The sequence below is a fragment of the Paramacrobiotus metropolitanus genome, unplaced genomic scaffold, assembly GCF_019649055.1.
Source record: "Paramacrobiotus metropolitanus isolate TYO unplaced genomic scaffold, Prichtersi_v1.0 Parri_scaffold0000120, whole genome shotgun sequence".
NCBI lineage: Eukaryota > Metazoa > Tardigrada > Eutardigrada > Parachela > Macrobiotidae > Paramacrobiotus > Paramacrobiotus metropolitanus.
The window spans coordinates 216,204-231,432 of NW_026570340.1; the positions used below are offsets into that span (position 1 = coordinate 216,204).

The following is a 15,229-nucleotide window of genomic DNA, read 5'->3' on the forward strand; positions in this document are numbered from 1 at the left end:
AACTGCCATTACTGCCAAAAATTTGCTGTTATGAATGGGAAATAAAGTTTGGAAAATCAGTCGTCTGCGGTTTATTTTTCTCCAGGTTTGAGTTTATCGCGGAACTGAGTGGGGAATAATTATTTTGGCAGATTGTAGTGGCTCTTCTGGTGCAGATTATCGTGCTCGATTGAAAGAGGTAGCGGTGTCAGGATGGCAGCGCTCGCCGACAAGGAATGCGCCGTGGAGAAGTTGAGCGGGCTGGCGATGCAGCTGGGCGACTTCCAAGGCGCGAGCTGCTCGATCGCGCAGCCCGTGGAGATCGGCGCCTTCACGCTGACGGGGCCGTGGCCGGCGACGGACCCCTACCAGCGCCAGTTCCACGACGACCGCAGCGGCCTGCCGACGCTGCAGCGGCGCGGAGCGGGGCAGGCAGTGGTGAAGGGCCTGTCGCTGCCGCTGGACAAGGGCTTCCGCTCCTTCGTCAGTCGCCAGGAACCCCGCGATCCCGCGCAGCGCGACCACCTCAACCACCTCCTGCAATGGATCATCAAGCACCCCGCCGACTTCCTGCAGTACAAGTACGTCATCTTGGGCTGTTTGTGTTTGATTGGCTGTGCGTTTTGACTTTTGAGTCGGTGTCATCGTCACAGAAGTAGCAGTGTGCGTTGTTCTGTTTTCACGGTGTTTGTGCTGCAGGGCGCAGACGGACGTGGTCTGCTGGCGCGGCCACCTCCACACCGTCATGTCCACGCCCTACGAATCCGCCAAATTCTGCAGTAAGTATCGTTCCGTAAAAATTTTTAAATAATGCATTCCGTAGGACTTTATTGCAGTTGAGTCCGTAAAGTTTTCTTTTCGAAACTGGATCCGTAGATTTTGTTGGTAATTCAGTCCATGATCTTTCAAATCAATTTCTGATGAATCCTTTGGAAATTAAATCCACAATTCTTTAAAATTAAATGTTTGCAATTGGTAAAATAAATAAAATTGTTTTTTTAAATAAAAGCGAAGGATTTTCTATAAATTTGCGGTTGAACACGCAGGTTTTGTATAAAATCTAATTCCACAAAAGGTTTTTGTGAAACGAATCCACAAATCAATTGCTGCCATACGGACTGTTTTTGATTTGACTGTAGCCGTATTGGTGAAATAAAAAATTATATCGTGTTAAATTAAGAATCACTTTGATACAGCTAGAACTATGCACAAACGTTGTTCATTTTACCCCCAGAATTTTACGTTTTCTCCTGCTGAATTCGCGAAAACAAATGGACTTAACAGACATTTTCAGTTCTTTCCTTTCTGATTAAACGAAGTGCTGTGTGTAGGAGGGAATGTAATCACACCAGCACATGCAGTTTAATTAGCATGTAGATTTGATTAGGTTATTGAAGTGTTGTACTGTATTCGTATAATTATCGTATAATTATGTGCATACAGCTGGCTGGATCATCTGCGCGTGCCGCATCGACGGCGTCATCTATCTCTCGCACTTCGACACGGCCAGCAAGGCCGCCGACAAGGAGATAGTCGACGAGAAGCAGGCGCACTTCATCTACTGGTAAGTCGTCAGTGGTTGGCAATGACTCAGCATGTTATTCATCGGCTGTTCTGTCTATTCCGGCGCTATCCCGGTAATTAATTTTTCGAAATTTCTGCTGGGAGAATCTATAATTTGGGTGCGATTTCAAAAATATAATTATTTCTGTGAGTGTATTATCCATAGTAATTAAAAAGAATTCTGCGGGCTAATAAATTGATACGTATTGTATAATAGTGTATAAATAAAATTTGTAGGGATTTAACTTGAACAAATGGGCTGATTGAAATCAGTTGTTGTTCTTGTGCTACGAACTGGACAGTCCTGACGTGGATGTTTGAGGCATGTTGGTGCTTGGCAGGGGCTACAAGTTCGAGCAGTACATGACGCACCCGGCGGACGACAAGGCGGCCTTCGAGGAGCCCGTCAACAACTTCCACGGCTTCCACGCGGTGCTCAAGGGGCAGGTGGGCGCCACGGGGCTCCTCTTTGGCGCCGAGATGGACTGCCTGGATCCCTTGAAGAAAGACGCGCCCCCGCCGCGCTGCTACGTCGAGCTGAAGACGGCGCGCCGGCCCGACACGCAGCGCCAGTGGCAGTCCCACTAGTACGCACAGTTGTTGTTGGTTTCTTCAAATACTTCCGTCTTCGTCAGCTGCTTTTTCTGCGTTTGCCCTATTCTCGCGAATTTTGGCGGTGGTTTGATTGGGTGTGTTGGTGTTGTTAGTAACCACAAGATGTGCAAGATCTGGGCGCAGAGCTTCGTCTCCGGCGTGCCCACCGTCCTCATCGGCTACCGCGACGACGCCGGCAACTGCGTCTCCACCGAGGAGATGCCCGTCGCGAGAATCTCCAAACTGGCCAAGGTCAGTAATATCAGCTTCCTAATCCTGATATTTATTCCCGGTTTGTCCGAATACACGTTTTCTTTTGATTCTTATATCTACGAGAGCATCTGCCTTCAGTTTCTTTAAGATTCTTTCGAAGAATACAGTACTGAATGATTAAAGCGCAAAACATATGAACTTGAGCATAATAACTGAACAATTTCCACAGCTAATTCCTTTCCTTTCGATAGCACAATTCTGACATTTCCGCAGACGTTTTGCTGCAACATATTGATTATTATCATCAACAGTAGACAGTTCAGACGGAAATTGTTGATACTTCTACTGTTATTGATGGTTCGTGTATTCGTGTAGGAGTACGGGAATAGTTGGTCGGGTGGGATCTGTCTCAACTTCCTCGACGGCTTCTTGCGGTTGGTCAAGCGCAGCGTCACGGAGGACTACCGCCAGTAAGTGACGATCTACTTGTATACTTGCAGAATTACCTGTCTGTTAGCCTAAAATCTCAGCATTTATTTTGTCTGCAACTAATTTTGTCTTGTTATCCCTTAAAATATGACGTACTTTATTCCGTTTTTGATGATGTTTCTTCCTTTATTTTATATGTTCTTAATGTGTGTGTTTGGCAATTCGATAGCGCGGTGTACAAGTTCGAGTGGAACCCGGGCTGGGACCGCGTAACGGCCGAGAAGTGGCCGGCGCACTCGCAGTGGCAGTTCATTCCCGACTGGTACCTCGAGAAGCGGCCGCGCTGATTGTGAAGCCACTGCACTACATTCTCACGTATGTCCTTGTTCTCTGTTGTCTACCAATCTCTTTCTGTGCCTCTGGACGAGAGTCTGTTTTTAACCCGGATTTGTAGTATTTTGCATGTGATGTTTAGTGTGAAAGCAGCGAACATTTTTCCATTTTTTATCGCAGATTTTAATTTTACCGTTTTATCCAAGGCTGTGACCTTTGTTTTGTAAGGCAGAATACAGAATTATTTGGTACAATCATGTCACTAAGTGAAAAGGTACAAATTTCGAAATTGGCATATAAAACATTTGGAAGACCGTTAATTTTCGCAGTGGCACGAGAGACCAGTTAATCACAAAATTGCATTATATCCCGTTGAAGGAAGGGTGTAACGGCTACACCTCGGTTTCGGTGGAGTTCTTGAGGAAGAGGCACAACTCGCTCAAGTAGTCCAGCGAGGCCTTGACGTTGTTGAAGTGCCGCTGGTCGGGCGCGTTGGTGGCGCCCTTCAGCTCCAGGTGGAAGCGCTTGCAGGCCGTGGTGATGTAGCTGCCGGTCTTGGCCAGTTTGCGCCGCAGCGGCTCCGTCGCGGCCGACGTCAGGTTGCGGTTCAAGGAGTCCGTCAAGCGCGCCAGTTTGGCGGCGTGGCCGGCGATCTGCTCGGCCTGGGTGATGGTGTCCAGCGAGGTGACGGTGCGCTCGGCGAACATGCGCGCCGTGAAGGCGCTGATGAGCGCGGAGACGGCCGCCACCTCCTCGTTGACCTCCGCGATGTACGAGTTGAGGATGCGCCGCTCCAGGGCGGGCGACCGCGGGACTACCGGCATGGACACGTTCCCGTAGTCCACGTCTTCGTACTCGTTGTCCGCCACCACGCTCGCCTCTGCACAATTTACGCGAACAATTAAACTCAGAAAAAATTGGAAAAAATTGTAGAAAAAACTGAAAAAAAATCAGAAAAAAATCAAATAATATGTTTGTATCTGTTGGTTACCTTCTTGATCGAGGAGGCCCTTGCTGGGCACTCTCGGCAGCGGTCGCAGCTGCAGTTTGAGCTCCTCCGTGTCGGAGAAGATGAGCTGCGCGTTGCCCAGCACGAAGGCCGTCATCTTGCGCACATCCTCCGCCAGGATCTGTCCGGCGTCGACGATGCGCTGCAGACAGTGCACGGCCGTCTCCCCGGCCGTCCACTGCACGCCGGCCATCCCGGCCAGCGCCTCCCGGATGCTGGCGCACCCGCGGTACACCGCGTCGATCAGTCCGCGCAGTTTCTCCTCCAACCCCGGCTGCGCGCGCGACGCCGCCAGGAGAGTCTGCAGCGCTTGCAGCACGAAGCGGATCAGCCCGTTCAAGTGCGTGATCAAGTACTCGCAGCACACTTTGACTTCCGGTAGGCGCTGCGCCAACTGCCGCACCTGCCGCCACTGGGGCGCGGCCACGAAGCTGAAGAGGCGCGACAGTTCGGTTTGAACTTGGCTCTGCATGAAGCTGATGCGCCGGATGGCCGCCTGCTTCGTCACGTTCAGCGCTTCGTAGATCGGGAGCGTGTCCGGGGTCACGTGGACCTCGGAGGTGGGACGCGGCGCGGCGGTGTCCTCGACGAAGGACACCGGCCGGAACTGCTTGGGCAGGACGTCGTACACCCGCGCGCTCTTGATGAAGGACTCGCGCTTCTTGGCCGCCGCCGGCTTCGTGCTGGCCACCGCCCGCGGGGGGTGGCGCCGCGGCAGGCGCGCGTAGTGCTCTTCGACCTCCACCTCGGCGCTGTCGGCGTCGATGTAGTCCACGTAGTCGTAGTCGCCCTCTTTGGAGAGGAGGGCGGGGCCGTGGGCCAGGGGGGCGTAGTCCGAGGGCGAGGACAGCGGCTCGGCGCTGCTGCGGCCGCGGTCGGAGGGGGACGCGGAGGACGGGAGGTCGGAGGAGGTCAGGATGCTGTAGCGACTGCTGCCGCTGCTGCTGCCCGCCGAGGCCGTCGACGGCGCCGGCGGGATGTAGCTAGCCGGGTAGAAGGCCGAGGTGCGCAGGGGCCGCAGCGAGGGCGGGCTGTCGGGCGCAAAGGCTACCGGCCGCGGCTGGTCGTAGTCGGCGCCGGTGTCTGTGTAAATGAAGACATATAAATAAAATAATAAATTTACCTCTAACTAATTTAAGCAAATAAAATAAACTGTTAATAAACAAATAATATTAAAATACAAAAGAGAATTATGAATAAATCAACTAAGAAATTCGGTTTATTACTTAAAATTGCTAAGAAAGAACAGCTAAAATTGTAGTAAATAAAATGATAAAACTTAATAGTTAATGACAAGAAAAGAGAATAAATAAAATGAAATGCGGTGCATTTTTTGGGAAGTCAATGTCCTGTCGAGAAAATACTGGTGCACCAAATGATGCGCCTTATTACGCGCGCCGGCATGTCTAAGGGGATGCGCGGTGTGTCGGGGAGAAGGGGAATAAAATGTGTCTTGTCTCAACTGCGGCGCGTGTTATTAGGATGTCAGTCGTTTCAGTGACAACCAGTCGTTGGTCACGCAGACCACAAATCACGCCGCTGTCCGGCACGTCAAACATGTGGTTTGTTTCACAAGAAAAACGGCAAAAAATGAGGTTAGGCGTGACAGATGCCGAAAGAGAGAGCGCACCGGCTAGTTAATTAATAAGCCGGATATACTGTATATGCCGAGTGAGCGACACGGTCGAGCGGCTCATTTCACTCGGCAGTTTCATTTTTCCGGCATTTACGCCGTTTTTCGCAGAGAAACTGCGGGGCGCTGAGAAAATGTGGCTTGAAAGAGAGATTATTAGGAGCGGTTATTTTGTGTCGGATTCCGACAGCGCCGGTTATTTTGCTGTGTACAGGCCGGCGTCCCGCTGGGCGCGGAATGTAAAGAGTCGCTGATTACGGTAGTACAGTAATATGCCGGCACTCACCGCTGCTGCCTTTACCGTGACTGGCGCGCTTCTTCTCCGTCAGCGCCGGCCGCGGGACGTCGTAATCCGCGCCGCTTGGTTTGCTCCCCTTCGTCTACAACCAAAACACACATTAAGATTAAATGTAATTGGAGTAGTCCTTTTTTTAGGGAATTGCAGTGGGTTAATGGGAGCAAATATTAGCCGGTCACCGCGGCGAAAGGCGGTTTAATGGCTTTTCTAATTGCGCCTTTAATGCAGATACATATATAGTTTGATTTATACGATTGTATATATATGACTGCGTAGAAATGCGAGTAAACGTAAAGCGGGAGTCAGTGAATGTACCGCGGAGGATGCGGGTGTCTTGGCGTGGGGGAGGAGCCTGAGGCGGTTGTTGGGCGCCAGGCCTTGCTGCGGACTGCCGTCCGTGTCCCGGTCGGCGCCGGCGCGGAGTTCACGGTGCCGGCAGAGCCACCAGCCCTCCAGTCCGGCCGGCTGCAGTTGGCGCACCTCCAGCACGTCGCCGGCACGGAAGCGCAGCTCCCAGGGATGCTCCGGCTCGTTGTCGAACAGCGCCTCCGCCAACTGCAGCTGTGGCTGCGGCGGCGTCCCCGCCGGCACTTCTGGTGCCGCTTTCCCGTGGCTCGCAGAGGGCCGCTGCCACGGTGTCGCCTTCTCGTGCAGCACCATTCCGCCGCTCATCTGCTCAGCAACAACAATACCATGTACAGACGCACAGTGCATTTTCTTTTAACTACGCCCTAATCAGTACTGTATCAGTATTCCAGGGATAAGTGCACAGCCGCTGTTTTCATCTCATGGTCTAGCGTTCTTGTACATCCTAATTAAATGTACCGTATAAACAATAATGTGATGTACAGATATATGCGGCACTCGACTGGCGATTGAAAAATACTCGAAGGAATTCACGCTAAAAACTGATATGAAAAAAAGTTGTATTGCACGGTAATTATGCGGATATACTGTACGTATAATAGATGAGAACAACACCGTTGTGGGGAGCGAAGTGTGTGTGTAAATAATGTAATGGATGTTCGATGATGATGTCATTTCGATCCCACCATGTACAGCTGCATACGCAATGAAACAGGTGGCAGATATTATATTCACTCGTCTCATTGCACCGACGTCCGATCGCGAATCCGCTGCCACGATGTCTAGAGCAGTGTCTGCCAGCAGCCTGAATTGTGTCTTCCTGAATTACGTACTGTACTTACAGCACCCATAAATCGGACTGGTCGGTATTCTATGCAGCGACACGCTCCATATTGACATATAGATAATGATTATTTTATTTTAATTACTACTCTTCTCGTATCGTCGTACGACGTAGAAGTACGGATAATGTCTGCGCAGTTATTAAATAAGAAAACAGCAACACGACAGGATGGTCAAGCAAGTGACCTTAATGTCGTGATTGTAACTAACTGTCCTTGTTGGTTGGCGTATAACGGTCAAGGCGCTCTGCCAGTCTGCATAAAAAGATTAATTACGTCATGGACGTTTGACCTTTATTCCACGCATGCGCAACGGCTGTGGTCAGTCGCGTTAACAGTATGGCCCATTTGTCGCCGGATGCGACAGCCGGACAGCCTTCAAGCAGCAGCGTGAATTTTCTTTAATTTACATAAAACACAGTAGACTCCCGGCAGCAAGAGAAGAGCAGACAAAGAAGGGAAAAGAAGCCTGCACGGAGTCGTTTAGCTGTAGCTGCAATGAAGTGCAATCACAGTCACGCCGGCTTGTCCTTGTCTTGACTATAATCTCAACTGGAACGTTAACGATGCGTGTTCCCCTCGCAGCACGCTATGATCAGCGCCGGCTGCCGCAGTATCGTACTGTACTTTCTTTACAAAAGGATGAAACTGAAAGGGATCTAGACGCGGCGGCGCTTTGCACGAAGGAGGTAATTAGCTGCAGATTGGATTGAATGCTCTTTCGCTGCGTGATGCTCTCTCCTGCATATATACTCGTATATATGCGCCCAGTTAAGCGCAGTCACTTATCCACATCTCTATCTTTCCACTTCTTCAGTGCAGTATATAAAATTTTATACAGATATACTTGTATATCCCGGTTTAGCTAGCCTGACTGCAAGCTGAGAATATATACGGTACAGTACGTATATAAACTAGTGCAGCAGCAGTCACAACATGCATCTATCCGATCCATGCGCTACCGCGTTCAACTTAAACACCCGCCTATAGCTAATAACCTTAACCGGCAATTTAATCTAACGATGACCGTTTAAGGCTTTAAGCAGACCGGGATTACTGAGCAACCTCGCTGCGAGCGCATTTATCTGCGTTCTGCATTCTGCAGCCAACAAGTGGCCGCACAAGCAGAACAGACAGCCGGGCGCTGGCGCTGGCACTGGAAAGGGAGAAAGCGAAATATGCCGGCCCGGAATGGGATCCGGACTGATCACTGATCGGGAGCGGATAAATCCCCTTGCACCGCCTGCTCATGCTGCGCTGAATAATCCTCAGTCCACCGCTAACTCGCGCCCGCCCCTTTCCCACGTTCGCATCGCATTTCGCAGTCAGCTGATATATTAATGACAATCGCCGCAACGCGCTCACTTTTCCCTTCTCCCTTTCCCGGTTTGGAACGCTGGCGCCACGCTCAACAACTAATTGCTCTGGCAAAGAAATTCCTCAATCAGCTTGTCTGAACAAAGGCAATCAGCTGGCCTTTGCAATACAGCTCATTGCCGGCATATATATCCCTGCATACAGATACACGCTGCCCGTATATAAATATACTGTACATGTATTGAATTGCGTTGAAAGCAGCGGCGTGTATAATAAAGCCCCGCTTACTGTTAGGCAAACACACCGTCCACCGGTTCACACCGCTCATGCACATGTACAGCCACACAACACAACGGGACAGCCGGACAAATACTCGTCAATGCGCATGACAAGGGAAAGAATGCGCTGCCTGCTCCACATTACAGATACAAATGTATTCAGCAGGTCCAGATATGAATTCTTTTGGCCTTTCTCTCCACTCTCCAGCAAAGCAAACAAAACTAGCTATTTATAACATCAGTCTCTAGCTGACCCGCGCAATTACACAATTATATATGTAGTAGACGCTTTTAACCGCGTTTTTCCTACATAACATAACACACTACGGAGTAGTGTATGCTGTGCTAATAATTACTCAAATAAGAGTGAATTACACGTTTGTGGAGGTGCACTTGTCAGCGTACTCCGACTGCTCGTTACATGCAAAATTCAACACTCCACAGTGCACACATGCCACACGGCCGTTTTAAACAACGTTCTCAAGTCTTCACTTGCTGCGCCCACAATCAACACGGCACAAATATAAATAGCGCGCAACAAAACGGCATATACATATATCATAATATATTTGCCACTCTAAAAATGGAGATGCACACATGTACAGTACACGCAGACCTGTCTAATGGATTCTGCTTATTCAAGAGAATGAATATTTGCTTAACGCAGCACCAAATAACCGGCAAAAATATACACTTTTACCGATTGTGGACAGCGGCGAGAATAAAACGCAGGTTTATCTGTACATGCGAGTGCAAAAGAAACCCATTACACAGCGACATGTACACATATGTATACACAGACGTCAACATGGGCAAATGTGCAGGTCAGCTGTTTGACAAGCCGGGAACGACGTTCAACTGACACGAATTAATTTTCCCTCGCATCTGTTTACCCATTTTCCAATCAAACTCGTGCCGATTGCCAGGGAAGTTGCCATACCCAGCGCTCGGTTAGGAAAACTGCGACTGGTAATAATATTCTGCTGTTGCAGGAATGACGTGATGGTCAGTTGAGCCAGCTTAATTTGGGCGTGTGCAGCCCAATTAGATCAACGCCTGTGTTGTACTTGTCATGTCGCCTGCGAGCGTGAGGCTGTGAGCGACGAATCGTCCACTTCCGGTGCGAGCACCATTGCACTCACGCTGCGATTGCCGGGGATATACGAGTATCACACACGCATTAATAGGCGTGAAATACTGCAGCTAGTTAATTGATTAATCATTATAAGAGATTATATATTACAGCATTTGAACGAATCTTGAAGGTAATTAAATTACTCATAGTCTCATGCTTTGAATTCTCTGATAAGCGGCCCCGGATTGCCGCTTATCAGATCGAGAATACGGGGCACCCAACCTTAACGTTTATACATTATCTAAACTGGGCGTGCAAACAACCACGCAGGTTTAAACTTTACACAGACTGCTGGCTAATAAATTGCATATGATGACTGTTGTGTTCGCCATTAGTGGGCCTTATCGCTGGCGCACCGGCGCTGCAGCTGACAAGATTAGCCCGGGAAAAATCAGCGCAACAAGCTGCCTGATAAATTATCCTTATCGGCATTCCGTTCTTGTCCTACTAGTCAGCGACTCAGCAGCCAGAATATTACCAAATTTCTTGCTGCGAAGAACATGCATTATATAAATATTAGTGCACACATATAAGCACGCAATTCCCAAGAACAGCATAATATAGTCCGCGAGCAGCCGGCAAAGCTGGTAGGGTACTGTAATAAATCTAGCACAGACGATGCCCAGCACGGCCCGTTTAGGAATTTGCGGCCCGGTTCAGGACAGTGCGGCCCATTTCCTTCACTTGGCAAACTGATATACGTATCCCGCTCGTGATCATGATCATGCACCGGTCAGTGTCAAACCGTTTCCGGCACTAATGCGCCTAGCCTAGCTGGCGTACATTAGCACATAAGCCACAAAATGCCTCTCCGCAGTCACAACATCGGCACAACTGCAATTAATTTCCACATCCGCCGCTGTGGAATTGACCCCGCCGCACACTGTCGATCACAAGGAAAAATGATTAATAATATATTAATCACCGGTGAAAATCACAGCTTTTTCGTATAAGCGTTCCCGCCCATAATAAGACTGTAACGTATATTAGCCGATATTAAATGTTTCTCTTCTGTTCTGACCAGCCGCTCATGATCACGTGCGCCGTATACAGTTAAAAGCTTCGGCATGGAGATCATCACACCAAACGCCGCGCAGGTCATAAATTACAGCCCCGACCCGCCGTCATAATTCACCGGTAAAGCACGGGCAAACTCGCCAAACGGCGTGCGTCCATCTTGCTTTCGGGCATTTCGTGAGAATAACACATTGGTGATGCAATGTGGTGAATGCATAGCCTGCGTCCATTCCGTATTTAATTAGCAATCGTAATAACACGCAACCACCGAAAGCGCATACTTCTATATATAATTATGTTAACCGCAAACCAGTGCCGTTTAATTAGCCGAAGCCGGCCTGATCAAATTAATGCACATTATGCACTCATCATTTGCAGCGACTGTGCAGCGAACTACCTACTGTCATTACATGCCTGACACTTTTATTTCCGATTTTATTCTTTTAGATTTATTTTATGTTAATATATATGCCTTTCGTAGAATTGTAAGCGTAATGTCATGACTCGCATACAATGTAAGTCAACAATTACTGGCAACAGCACGTTCTGTGGCGGCCAGTTGCAAGTTGGATAAATAAACACGTCATCGGTTGGTGATTTGGCTGTTTGTCTGCCCGCGCCAACAACAACAACCGTTGGAATAACCGGTCCGAATAAATATAATCCACCAGCTTAATCATAATCGGCTGATCCGATCCCGAGGAAACGGCAGTAAATGTGCACAACCGACGAGAATACTGCATTATGCTACAAGCTGCACTTACGCAATTATCGCCCGTGGAGCGTAATGTTAATCCTTGCAATTCGCCTTCCCGTTGCCGGCGGCCCAAGCCCATGGCCAGCCCAACGGTCATCGCCTGCGCATGCCGCGACAAATTAGACACCACCGGATCAGCTGCGGCTAGTGCGGCTACCCATCCAGCATAACGCATATGCCAATTATTAGTTAATCCCTCGGCAATATTATAAATCCCAATATAACTGATGTAGAAAACAATGATCTCACTCCAAGGATCAAGCAGAACAAGCAGGCACTCGATTCGCACCAGCTGTACGCCGTTTAATGTACTTCAGAGTATCGCCGTTCCCAGCAGCTAAACAGTGTGGGAACATGAGCACTCCCGTATAAAACACATGTACAGCTCCCTGATATTGTTGTGACGGGTGAAATTGTCAATTAATCGACGGCGTTAACATTAACTGGATATCTAGCTAGAGGACTAGAGGACGCTGATGGGAAGTGGAAAGTAAAGCGAGGCGAGTGATTGTGCAGTCGCGGAAAGAAGTGAATTATTCAAGCGAATGGCTGCCTGCGCTAGACTAGCTAACGTTAACAACGTCGCACATGCTGTGCTGCCCGTGCACTGTGCAGTCTATTTTAACAACTGCGAAAGCGAAGCAAAGTGTGCTGGCTTATCAGGTGTACTTGCCAACCGTCCACTCTCGTGAGACGGCAAACATAGGAAACAGAACAGCGGAATACATGACATTGTACATGTGCACCGCCAGCACATGGCCATCATTCCGTGCTTTCTATACATGCATTTGCAATCAAGATTCAAGACAGCCACAACACGACCGCTGTAAAGTGGTAAACGCCCTCCGACGCAGATATCGGCAGCTTTCGCTATTAAAATCGGACACCGATCAACCTGCGACACGTGGATTCCAACTTGCTAACGGCCAGCGGTAAACGCTAGCCACCGGAAATCATATTATCTGAATAAATGGCTAAATTGCAGATGCTGCGTGTAAATCCACAACGCTCATCTCCACCGGAAGACAGAAAATCAGCAATTCGCCTGCTGGATATCAGAAACACATTTACGATTTACTGTTGCAGAGAAGAAGAAATTTGTTTATGACCGTTCTGCGTAGAATGTAGACAGAGCGGAAATGGAGTGCAGTGGAATGAATGTAATTTTCATGCAGCTCCACGGTTGAGTTGCATTCGTTCGGCAGCAGCATTAAATTTAGCATTTACAGCAGCCAGAGTGATTTTACTTGCCCCAACACGACCTCGTTGTTGCAGGGACTGCAGGCCTTATCGCGCAGTGTAAAAGCAGACATGCTTCACGGACGGCGCCCAGATACAATTCATATGCGCGCCGCTACACTGGCTACCATATTATTTGCCATTCATTTCGTCCCTATACTCGGCTTCGGCCCGGCAGGCTGCAGAAGTTGAATTACCAAGGCAACTGCGGGGATCTGCCGCAGCTCGATGCAGTCTTCGTTTTCGGACAGCCCTTTATCAAGCGAAAATTAAACGGAAGGGAAGCTGATAGCGGAGACCAATGCACTGTAGAATTACTAAAGCCAGTAAAGTGTATATGCAGAACAGGCACTTGCCGAACGAAAATATAAGAGAAATGTACTGTGTATCTGATAAAAATGCACGCGCGGTCACTCAATTGCATCTCCATTACTACTCGCTTTTTACACCGTTCGACACACAAACACTGGAAAACCGTAAACGAAAAATAAATCTGCATGACCTATCATTATACCGGAGGTAAAAATGTATGTACTTTATTAGTGTATCAGTAAGCAGTAAGCACCATTAAGTTATTAACGCCCGGCCCATTTCTCGAAATTAGGAGTGATTTCCGGTGGATATATGGTTTATCTTAAAAGCAAAATAAAACTGGATGGATGGACGAGAGACGGTCAGTACAATTATGTAATAATAAGAAAATTACAAGTACATGCAGCTAGCGACAGGCCTGCCATGCGAGGCACGGGAAGTCTCCTCCAATGAAAATTCCCGAATGAAAGCCCGCTTCCTACGTATACGACTATACGTGGTTCCTACAGTACCGGAGCACGCTCGCTACATTCACCAGTCAGCTGACTGAGCTGAGCGACGGAGTCAGCTGGTGTTCAACGCAACCGCCCGTAGGTTGCGGTGACCAGTCTATTTACTCCATATCTTTGCATTTATGATTTACTGGCATGAGCTTTTCCCCGTTTCTAGTTTTTGCTGTTGAGCATCTGAATTTTATCCGAATTCCACGTTGATCAGATTAATTACAATCATTTCCCAATTTGTTAACAGGATTTATATGAAAAGGTAACTGTTGCGCTGGATCACCTGACTTATCCGTACAGACCGTACTAACTTGTCACGCATGTGATGTGCTTACATGTATCAGCTGTTGCCAGTGACGCTGCCATTTGGAAGCCTGGGACGCTGTGTGAATGCAGCCATTTTACGCCGTCGTCTCTTGCAGGTGGCAGGACTGCGCCTGGAATATCGTGCACTGCTTTGCGAGGATCCTCGAGGAACGAGGTGACTGGTGGGGGCAACGCGCAGCACAGCAGTCGTCGCCACAAGTGACAAGTGGGAAGAATTCCTTGTCTTGTCGCGAGTGAGGAGTCGCACTGAGGACGCGTGGAGATGTGATGCGACAGGCTGTAGCCATGTCGGTCTGCACCACTGCCAACCCGCTGCGTTCCCGGGTCATCCAGCTCTACAAGCAGGTACAGTACAGGAAAAAACTAAGGGTTAAGTTTATTGCAAAAAAGGATTAAAAGTCGCGTTAAAAGTAAGGAGAATCGAGATCATGAGCTCACCTGTATTTTACTTATTTCGTGACTCGGTGACTGTGTAGTGTGTACACGATACAGTACGTGGAAAAGCTGTCACTTGCAGATGCCGTCTGTGGGCGGTGATGCTGTACGCAGCATTGCGAAGCCACCGGAAGTGATGGCTTTTCGCTGGTTGGTACAAGTATAGTAATTGAATTCATCGTAATTATGTGGACTTGTTTTTGGGATAAACTCTACTGCACGGTACTGTTTGTACTGTTTGTCGGTATTGCGAATGCACGATAGCAGTCAGCAGACATTGTGATGTGTGATGCTTGATGTGAATGGGTGAAATAGCGGGTGTGTGTTGCAGCTGTACTACACATGGGTAAGGAGTACCCGGCGGGCGCGGACTTCTTCCACTCGCGCCTGAAGAAGGCCTTCCTCAAGAACCGCGACGTCTCAGATCCGCAGCAGATCGAGCAGCTGCTGCAGCGCGGCCACTTCGTCGTCAAGGAGATCGAGGCGCTGTACATGCTGCGCAAGTACCGCGCGCTCAAGAAGCTCTACTACCCGGAGGACAGTTGATGATGTATAAAATGTAATTAACCGGCTTTCTGCGTCCGTGGATGAACTGGCCGACGGTCCGTCGCCGTTTGCTTATATTGTCTGCTCTTTAAGCCTGTCTGTAG

General features: G+C 48.9%; 2 protein-coding genes and 1 long non-coding RNA gene across 8 annotated transcripts; 2 read left to right on the plus strand and 1 right to left on the minus strand.

Moving 5' to 3' along the window:
- The first annotated feature begins 45 nt into the window (after positions 1 to 45).
- Positions 46 to 3,431, plus strand: LOC129598381 (decapping and exoribonuclease protein-like). Its single transcript, XM_055496260.1, has 7 exons — positions 46 to 560; positions 679 to 758; positions 1,423 to 1,543; positions 1,884 to 2,129; positions 2,250 to 2,388; positions 2,725 to 2,819; positions 3,008 to 3,431. Exons 1-7 carry the CDS (start codon positions 193 to 195, stop codon positions 3,123 to 3,125), a joined length of 1,167 nt encoding a protein of 388 aa, XP_055352235.1. The 5' UTR covers positions 46 to 192; the 3' UTR covers positions 3,126 to 3,431.
- On the minus strand, positions 3,285 to 14,608 carry LOC129598380 (enhancer of filamentation 1-like). Of its 6 annotated transcripts, none has more exons than XM_055496256.1 (6): positions 14,583 to 14,608; positions 14,153 to 14,479; positions 6,367 to 6,723; positions 6,040 to 6,133; positions 4,103 to 5,203; positions 3,285 to 3,991 (listed from the first exon to the last, which is right to left on the minus strand). In XM_055496256.1, the coding sequence occupies exons 3-6, from the start codon at positions 6,721 to 6,723 to the stop codon at positions 3,504 to 3,506; spliced, it is 2,040 nt and encodes a 679-aa protein (XP_055352231.1). In that variant the 5' UTR covers positions 14,153 to 14,479; positions 14,583 to 14,608; the 3' UTR covers positions 3,285 to 3,503. The 6 variants fall into 6 exon arrangements, with proteins under 6 accessions (XP_055352231.1, XP_055352233.1, XP_055352232.1 ...); XM_055496258.1 differs by lacking the exons at positions 14,153 to 14,479; positions 14,583 to 14,608 and adding exons at positions 10,773 to 10,872; positions 11,771 to 11,911; XM_055496257.1 differs by lacking the exon at positions 14,583 to 14,608 and having other exon boundaries at positions 14,153 to 14,513.
- Positions 13,461 to 13,759, plus strand: LOC129598383 (uncharacterized). The gene is made up of 3 exons (XR_008691687.1): positions 13,461 to 13,521; positions 13,607 to 13,675; positions 13,731 to 13,759. It is a non-coding gene; the product is annotated as an uncharacterized LOC129598383 (long non-coding RNA).
- Positions 14,609 to 15,229: the final 621 nt, after the last annotated feature.

What these genes read in the sequence shown, in the direction of transcription:
- LOC129598381 (XM_055496260.1), top strand. Translation starts at nt 193, where the DNA reads ATGGCAGCGCTCGCCGACAAGGAATGCGCCGTGGAGAAGTTGAGCGGG. An exon ending in GCCGACTTCCTGCAGTACAA is followed by an intron (nt 561 to 678) that starts GTACGTCATCTT and finishes TTTGTGCTGCAG; the next exon opens with GGCGCAGACGGACGTGGTCT. An exon ending in CGAATCCGCCAAATTCTGCA is followed by an intron (nt 759 to 1,422) that starts GTAAGTATCGTT and finishes ATGTGCATACAG; the next exon opens with CTGGCTGGATCATCTGCGCG.
- LOC129598380 (XM_055496254.1), bottom strand. Translation starts at nt 7,161, where the DNA reads ATGAGACGAGTGAATATAATATCTGCCACCTGTTTCATTGCGTATGCA. An exon ending in ATCACATTATTGTTTATACG is followed by an intron (nt 6,724 to 6,876) that starts GTACATTTAATT and finishes GTTGCTGAGCAG; the next exon opens with ATGAGCGGCGGAATGGTGCT. An exon ending in GGGCCTCCTCGATCAAGAAG is followed by an intron (nt 3,992 to 4,102) that starts GTAACCAACAGA and finishes TAAATTGTGCAG; the next exon opens with AGGCGAGCGTGGTGGCGGAC.